General features: G+C 48.5%; 1 protein-coding gene across 2 annotated transcripts in view; it reads left to right on the top strand.

The window, feature by feature from the left end:
- Positions 1–3,228: 3,228 nt before the first annotated feature.
- Positions 3,229–8,413, top strand: part of KIT (KIT proto-oncogene, receptor tyrosine kinase) — an 84,993-nt gene continuing 79,808 nt past the window's right edge. For both annotated transcript variants that reach the window (XM_081234806.1, XM_081234805.1), the window contains exon 1: positions 3,229–3,410. In XM_081234806.1, the coding sequence (XP_081090932.1) occupies positions 3,344–3,410 (67 nt within the window). In that variant the 5' untranslated portion in view covers positions 3,229–3,343. The remainder of the gene's footprint in view (positions 3,411–8,413) is intronic.

Raw genomic sequence — 8,413 nt, 5'->3', positions numbered from 1 at the left:
CCTGAGGGCAGAAAAGCTCTGCTTGCATTGGTACTAATGAGCTGTAAGTCTAGAGCTGCATATGAGGTCAGGGAAGCAATACAGGAAAGTATTGCTGAAGGATGGAGACGAAAAAGAATGCATGTGTGTTCACATGCACACACCCCACCTTCAAGTCTGATGACTTTGAGCTCCTAGATCTAGGAAAGTCTGGGACATTATCACCCCTTGACTTTCCAGTTATCTGGGCTAATACATTTTAGGTTTCTTTGTTTGCATAAACTCGTTTGCAACTTCTACAAGTTGCAATCAAGAGTTCTCATTAACACAATTACGAAAACAATAAAAATACATAAAGTATAATCCATGAAAGGGTCCAGGGCTAATCACAAAACAGTACAGAACTGGTCCCACAAACCCCACCTGAGATATAAAACATTTCCATTATTGTAAATGTTTCTACTGGACATGATCTAAAGTATAGTTTATTCCCCTGGAAGTTCACTCATAGCACCTTCTGTATGCCTCCTTTTAGTACATAGCTGGCAGGGGGTACTATTAAAAATAGCTAATAACCCTAAAGGCACAAGGACTGGAAGCTCTCTGTTGTGCCTGGCCTTAAACCTTTAATTGCTGGATCTGGGGAGATTTGGGGTATCTCAAGGGAGGAGTTGGAGTAAGAGGGTACTAAGGTGTTTAGGGAGGTAGGTTTTTTTCCAATCAGTACAGAAAGATTTCAATATTCTACCAACCGATATGGCCAGCCTGGGTGTGTACAGGCTGAATACGAGCCCTGTTAACAGATATTTTAGTTTCTTATTTGGGTATCTGTTTTTCCTCCTGGAACAAGAATCCCTCTAGGTAGAGACTCCGTCTCACTGATTTTTGTAGCGTATGCCTATCTAGGTGCTCATAGGTGTTTTTGAATGGTGAACATGAATGATAGTCCAGCATTGTATAATTCCCTATTGTTTTTTATTTATTTTTTTCTGATAGACTTTTCCTGCCTAGAATTAAATTGCAATAGGGTCTCTTTTCAGCCACTCTTCTGAAGACTTGTTATCCTCTTCAATATCAGTTGATTGAAGAAGAAAATTGTAAATTTTCTCTTTCAGGCAAAATGTTGATATTTTTAACACATAGTGATTTTTTCCCCCACTACAAAGGATTTTAGAAATAAATCAAGATCCTAGAAACTTATGATTGCTTTGAGTGGTAGCTTTTATCTCTGTCATTTTAGGAAGAAGATGTGGTCTGATGGCCCTGAGCACAGAGCCCTTTGAATTTCAGTTCTCCCACAGCTGTGTGCCTTGAACCATTTGCTAGGACATGAGGGCGTGGGTTCCCACACTTGACTGTAAGGATTGCAGCAGGACCCACACCTGTCTATGAACAATGGTCCTCCCAGTGCCTAGCCCATCCTTGTTCACAGTAGACACTTAGATGCTTATTGAATGAATAAATAAAAACATTTAAAGAGAGGCGATCATACATATTGATGAAGTAGTGATAATTTTTAAGTGATTAGCTTTTTTAAAAAATTTATTTTATTTATTTATTTTTGGCTGCGTTGGGTCTTCGTGGCTGTGCGCGGGCTTTCTAGTTGCAGCAAGCGGGGGCTACTCTTCTTGTGGTGCGCAGGCTTCTCATTGTGGTGGCTTCTCTTGTTGCAGAGTAGGGGCTCTAAGGCGCGCGTGCTTCAGTAGTTGTGGTTAGTGGGCTCTAGAGCGCAGGCTCAGTAGTTGTGGCGCATGGGCTTAGTTGCTCCGCAGCATGTGGGATTTTCCCAGGCCAGGGCTCGAACCCCTACCTCCCCTGAATTGGCAGGCGGATTCTTAACCACTGCGCCACCAGGGAAGTCCAAGTGATTAGCTTTAAAAGTCACTTTTCTTAAACCAATTTAGGTCCTATCAACATCGAACAGATGAGCTTTCAATATTAAATAAAGGAAGGGGGTGGCAGAGAATTGGTTAATTATAAATTTTGGCTGCTACTTTAGAGAAGAGTCTAGGTGTATCTAAATTATTCCATAGCTTTTTCTTATGGGCATTTCCCATTTCTTTTCCATTCTGAAGCTTTCTGGAGCGGTGTTTACTGATTTATTAGAATGCACCTCATCATACCTGGGGTCAGTCTTATAACGACTGGTTCTCCCCTCTTTTAGCTGTGTGATATTGGGCTACTTTTAGAATTGAAATAATATACATATCTGTTCCACGACCTCACAGAGCTGTTACTGTGAGCATGAAATAGCGTTCAGCCTAAGGAGGAACTATAAAACCCTCTACAGATACTGTTGTTTCCTTGGGTAAAGCACTTCCTAGGCCGTGAAACTTGGCTTAAGAGGTTCATTTTACTATTGTTTTGCCTTGGTACAGGCTAGGGCAGCTAAGAAGAACACAAGAATCCCCACCCCTGTAACTGTCGTCTGATAGAGAGGCAGAGAAACCCTACAGAAAAAAAAAAAAAAAGGCGCCCAGAGGGCTTCTAGAACAACGACTTTGGCGCAAATGGATTTAAAAACTCGGGCTCCCAGAGTAAACTTCTCAAGGCCCCTTCCCACCCGAAAGCCCCAGTCTCCAGAAAGGTCTCAGCAGGGGCTTGTTGGGCAGAGGCCACGCCGACCAATAGAAGCCAACTGTGATCTTACAGGTTGAGGAGCAGGTGGAGAAACAGAGCATTAATAATTACCTACGCCTGGGCTCAGCTTTTTACCGCGGCGCCTGGCGCCACGCTTGATCCCCCTCGAATAACAGGAATAGAGAAGAAGGTCGGGGCCCAATCCCATCGCCCCCCACCCCGTTCCTGTCCCCCGCACCACCTTCCACCACTAGCGGCGTCCAGCCTCCTCCCTCGGGAGCGTGCTCGAGGGGCGGAGGCGGACCTTTATTGTCTGGGGAGCACCTGCCAGGTGGCGGGCCGGTCCCCTGATGTGTGCGTGGTGCCCAGCTTCACAAAGCGCGCGGGCAGCGCCACTCTCGTCCGGGAACGGCCTCTGGCAGCCCTATCATATCACAGGAGAGAAGAGGTGGGGAGATGAAGGGGCTTTGGGGTCAGGAGCGGGCGGCGAGGGCCGGTGTGCTCGCTCCCCACCCGCGGGCTCGGTCCCCTGGGATAAGCTCGTCGAAGGCTCAGGGGTCAGACGCCACAGCCAGGGAGCAAGACCCTGGAGTGGGGGAGGGAGGGAGGGGAGGCGAGGAGGGGCGCGGAGAAGGGGCGTGGCCGGCACGCAGTGGGAGGGCGCTGGGAGGAGGGGCCGCTGCTCGGCGCTCGCAGCTCTGGGGGCCCGGCTTTGCCGCGCTCATTGCACTTGGGCGAGAGCAGGAACCGGGAACGGAGCTCCGCACTCAGCGCAGCCACCGCAATGAGAGGCGCTCGCGGCGCCTGGGATTTCCTCTTCGTCCTGGTGCTCCTGCTCCGCGTCCAGACAGGTGGGAGGGCGCTGCGGGCACCCGGACCGCGTCCCCCGGCTTACCCTGTGCCCCACTAGGGTCCGAACACGTTGGGGTGTGTCGGGAGAGGTGGTTGCCGGCCCTCTGGTGCCGGGGCATTTCAGCCTCCGGGAAGATTCGGGGCGGCCCTGGTACTCTCCTGCGCCCTGCCCTGCTCACCTGCGCAGGGAGCCCCCTGTCGCTGGTGGTGGGCGCGCTGAGCTGGGGGTCTTCCGGGAATGGGGGCGGCGAGGGGGGGCTTAGGCTGAGCGAGGTGAGGCTGAGGGCAGCGGGTTGCGTGCGAGTTTGGGGATGCTTTTGTGCGGAGGGTGAGCGGGCGCAGAGGCGGGCGGCGAGGGGGTTCGCATCCAGCGCTTTAATCTCCGCCGGGCGAGGCGCGACCGCTGCTTCCTTTTGTTAAAAGTTGTGCGTGTGTGACCGGCGCACCGGAGGACCGGCCCGCAGGTTCTCAGCCGCGCGGAGGGCGAAATTGGAGGAGAGCCTTTTCTTTGCGGCGTCAGCTTTCCAAACCGCGCCGCTCTTTGTGCCCCAGAGCAGGGGACGGACCCTCTGCCTCTTCTGCTCCAGGCGCCATCCTGGACCCGAGTCGAAGACTGCGTTGTCCCCGGGTCCTTGGGTTATGCTTTTTGCACGGGGAGCGTGCCGCGTGCGGCTCTGTGGCCGCGAACCTGGAGGTGCGGCTCCAGAGACAACTTGGGTAGGGCGTGTGGAAAGCAGCCGCTAGGTTGCAGACTTTTTGCTTTTGTAGATTCCGTGCCCGAGGCTCGCCCCTTTCTGCCGGGTGCCGTTTCTTTTCCTGCAACGCGCCTCGGAGCGGCTGAGGGCTGCGTTTGCTGCCTGCTCCCGGGGGAGGCGGGGACGGTGCGCCGGGACAGTGAGGTTCCTGACCCCAGCAGCCACCCACGCACGGCCGGAGTACCCGGCGAGGCTGGCAGGGCTCTGCAAGCCCCTCTACACGGTGTCTGCGACCTGTAATCGCAGGTCCCTGTTTTCTTTGGGAATTTTGAGATTCGCAACACCCGCTCCCATATGATATCTCTACTGAAGGGCTGCCTGAGGTGAGGGGTGGGAGATGGAGTGGAACTTTCTGCAAATCTTACTTACATCTTAAAGCTGTTATGAAAATCGGTTATATCTGCGCGGGAACTTGGGTCTTCAGGTGAAGGAGGATTTTCAGGCTCCTGGAAGCCCTCAGATTCCTGCCCCTTCTCTTTTTGTTCTGGGCGTCGCTGGTGCGCAAGCAAGTGCAGGTCGCCCGGCTAACCCCTGAAGCCCTGCTTTTTCCCAGGTCTTTTTTTTTTTTTTTTTTTTTTTTTAACCTTTAAGGCTAACTTGATGATGTAAGGATAGAAAGTGAGTCTGAAGTGGAATTCAAGGGCTCCAAAGGAAGCATCGCTGTGAACTATTGTGGGACTCTGTCTACTGCTGATCAGTTTTCCCATAAAGTCTTAAGATGCAGCCTTCCCCTTCCCGGTCTTATAAGGCATTGTGAGGGCTTTCCTGTGGGGGAAGAGAGGTAGGAGGGATCTTGAATGAGTGTCCGGATTCCCGTGGCGGATTTGACTGCCTAAGTTTCAAATTAGACCTTTGGTCCTTTCCATCTTTTGGCCTTGACATTTTAATTTCAGTGAAGGGGTGTACACTGGACCTGACGGGCACACAAGAAAGGTAGACCACACATACTGTTTCCCATTTTTTAAATTAAATGAATCAATTGCTCCCTTATTCCTCATAATTAGCCGGCTCCATCCAACAGATTTTTTTGGCAAAGGGGATTTTAAGGTCTGGCTCCTGGGGGGCAGTGTGGTGTAGTGACAAAGGCTTGTGCTGCCTTTCTGGTTCTCCTTTTCTCAGCTTCTGTTGGCTGTGTGCCGTTGTGCCAGTCCCTTAAATTTGTGGGAGCCCGGGGTCCTCAACAGGGCAGCAAGGGGTCTGCACCATGAAGGATCCTTTGGGTCCCAAATTCTCCTCTTCCAGTGTTATGAGCATAGACTCTACACTTCTTCTGAGCTCTTTCCCTGAATCCTTCCTGCCTCCTTGAAATTCCACTGCCTCCTGGTCACAGCGACCGCTTGGTGGTGTCCTACTGGTCTGCCTCTGGTTAAAGCAGGGAGATGTGTGTTCTCTCCAGTCCACACATGCTCCCCTACAGTTTCCCTTTGAGGCCTAGGAGGTGCCAACTCTGCAGGACCCTCCATCATCACCACGTCCGCCCCGCCCCAGTGTTTACAACTCCTGTGCCCAGCAGGATGAACCTGCAGTGAATAGTGAATCATACCCTCCCCTCGTTCCTGCAGGTGTGAGGCTAGAGTCACCCCCAGCAGCTGGACACATAACATTCTGAATTACTGTCGTGCTGGAAATAACACGATGGTCTTATAAAAGGGAACCCAGATAATTCATTTATCCCCTTTCTGGTGTTTCCCACCCATCCACACATTTTTTCTTCAGACTTTATAAACCATTCATGCTGTGCTATTGCAACATGTTTTCTAGGGTGCCTCCAATTTCACGTTAGTGCCAGACCCAGTGCTGGTGCCTTTGCCTGCAATTTCCAGTCCTCTCAACAAGCCCTGGAGGTAGTCTTGTTACCATCCCTCCCATTAAAGCTGGAGAAACTGGCTGAGGATAAGCCAGTTCCCAGAATAATCAGGGGTGAAGCCTGAGGTTGGCCCCATATGCCCAGCTGTATATCCAATCACATGATTTCTCAGAATCAGTTGTAAAGTGAGATTTATTTGAAACTCTTCTATATCATGTGCCAGACATTGTTGGAGGTTCTGGGAATATAGGATGGCCAGGATCATTACTTTCCCAGTGTTGGTGAAAAAGACCTAGATTTCCTGTCATACAATGTCTGAGTTAGTGTTCTCAATTTGAGGGAAGTATTCATTGAAGGGGGAGTCATTCAATGATAGCTTCCCTGAGGGGTATGTAGGCATTTGACGCTGGGTATGAGGGCTTTAGGTGTTAGCTGTCCTATTCCAGGTAGAGTCTCTCCAAAATGAAGATGCACTGTCTCTAAAATGATGGTGCAAGTTAGTTGAAAAATGTTTCCATCCCCACTGCAAAAAACTAAAAGTGGTCTTAGCATTATATACTTGTGGGGTACTTGTGAGAGAGAAAAACCCCAGGGATGGGTAACATCATTGGCTGTTTACCCTGGACGAGCACAGTGAGATATAATGGCATCTCAGCACTCAAAGCCTTTCTTTTTCCAAAACAAATGCTCATCAGAAATGTGCCAAGTTATTTTGTGGGCTTCCCTTGGAGCACGTTTACGTACAGATGTTGTTGTGATAGATTTTGCTGCTGTTGTTGACGGCCCTTAGAAGTTGCCCTGAGGATTTTGACTCATTTCCTCAAGTCTCCCCGAGCTGATTAAAGAAGGACACCAGGAAATGAGCCGCGGTGTCCTGAGCGGGAATTCTTGAAGCTGGACTGCAGTGCAGGGACCCCTCAAAGGCAGCGGTCAAGGCTGCAGCGGCATTTTCTCCAGAATGAATTTAGTTTAACAGCTGATAGGCTAAGGAAGTGCTTAATGTTGCTTCATTCACATATGGTAACTTTTTAAAAAAGGGGACTTGAAGGACGTTTGAAGAAATCCTAAGCATGCAAAATTTCACCTGCAGTCTCTGTAACTTGGATATTTTTGTGGCTGCACATCCAGAGTGAAGAGGGCCTACAAGGGAGTCACCAGAGGTAAAAGTTTGAATCTAGGCCGAATCCAGTGTAAATCTTTGTCTTGAAAGCAGAGAGGACTTGTGAGGAAGCCTAGCCTGGCAGCTCTAGTCTCTGACATTTTGGACCCGAGACAGCCCATCGTTTTACTTCAGACTCTTAACTGCAAACTCATAGCCCTTGCTTGGATGTGTTTCGTTTGGCCCGCATGATGCTTTTTTAGAAAACATTGGGACAGTATTTAAAATATGGAGAATTTATATCAAGATGTAGGTTTCTTTATTCTCTCGAAGAATCGAAAACTCCCCATCTTTAGATGGGACCTCTACTCTTTCCATTGCTCTAGACAGTAAGTACCACTCTATACTGCCAGTTGGGCTTTTAGGCATTTAGCCTTGGGTCCCGGTGAGCACAGGTGGGACCACTCAGGTACCTAGTGGCAGGAGCACAGGCCTAAGGAATGAAAACAGCCTTGTATTAGTCTGCTGGCTCCGTGGCTGACAGCTTTGTGACCTTGGAACAAATTGCTTACCCTTGCTGAGCTTCACTCTTTCATCCTAGTTTTAGCTGTGTGACTTTGGGGAAATTACTTAACCTCTCTGTGCCAGTAAATGTGTGGCTACATATAAAGTTTTCAGAATGGTACTGCCTGGTACGCTCATGGTACAAGCTTAACACATGTCAAGCTCTGTACATATTTATTATCTGTAAATTAGGAATTATTGCTGTCCCTAAAATGGGAATAATGCCTTCTCTAATATGATTACTCTAAAGATTAGAAACAGATTCTTGTAAAGATACTTGGCACAGGGTCTGGGATGGCATAGGCACCTAACAAATGAAGAAATTCCATGAGTATGTAGAATCTGACTATTTCTCTTTATAATCCTTGCACGCAGATACCAATAGGTACTAACTTGACAGCTTTTAAAAGGAAATAAACTTTAATTTTTGTCTTGAGTTTTACATAGCTTTTGACAAAACAGTTGGGAATCACTAGTGTTAAAAGAGTGAACAGATCTTGGACTATTTTTTCCCCCAGGGGGGGGAGAAAAACCCAGAAGATTTTTTTTTTAACATCTTTATTGGAGTATAATTGCTTTACAATGTTGTATTAGTTTCTGCTGTATAACAAAGTGAACCAGCTATATGTATACATACATCCCCCAGAAGATTTCTCTAGTGAAAACATTCATACCTTCTAATTTTTCCATTCATCTTATGCTTTAGCCTTAATGCTTACATTTTGGTTACGAAATGCGTTGGTTAGCTATTTTCTACTGCATACCTTTCTGACAGTT

This window comes from Mesoplodon bidens (assembly GCF_964165515.1).
Source record: "Mesoplodon bidens genome assembly, chromosome: 1".
Lineage (NCBI taxonomy): Eukaryota > Metazoa > Chordata > Mammalia > Artiodactyla > Ziphiidae > Mesoplodon > Mesoplodon bidens.
This window is presented reverse-complemented; position numbering and strand designations above follow the sequence as displayed.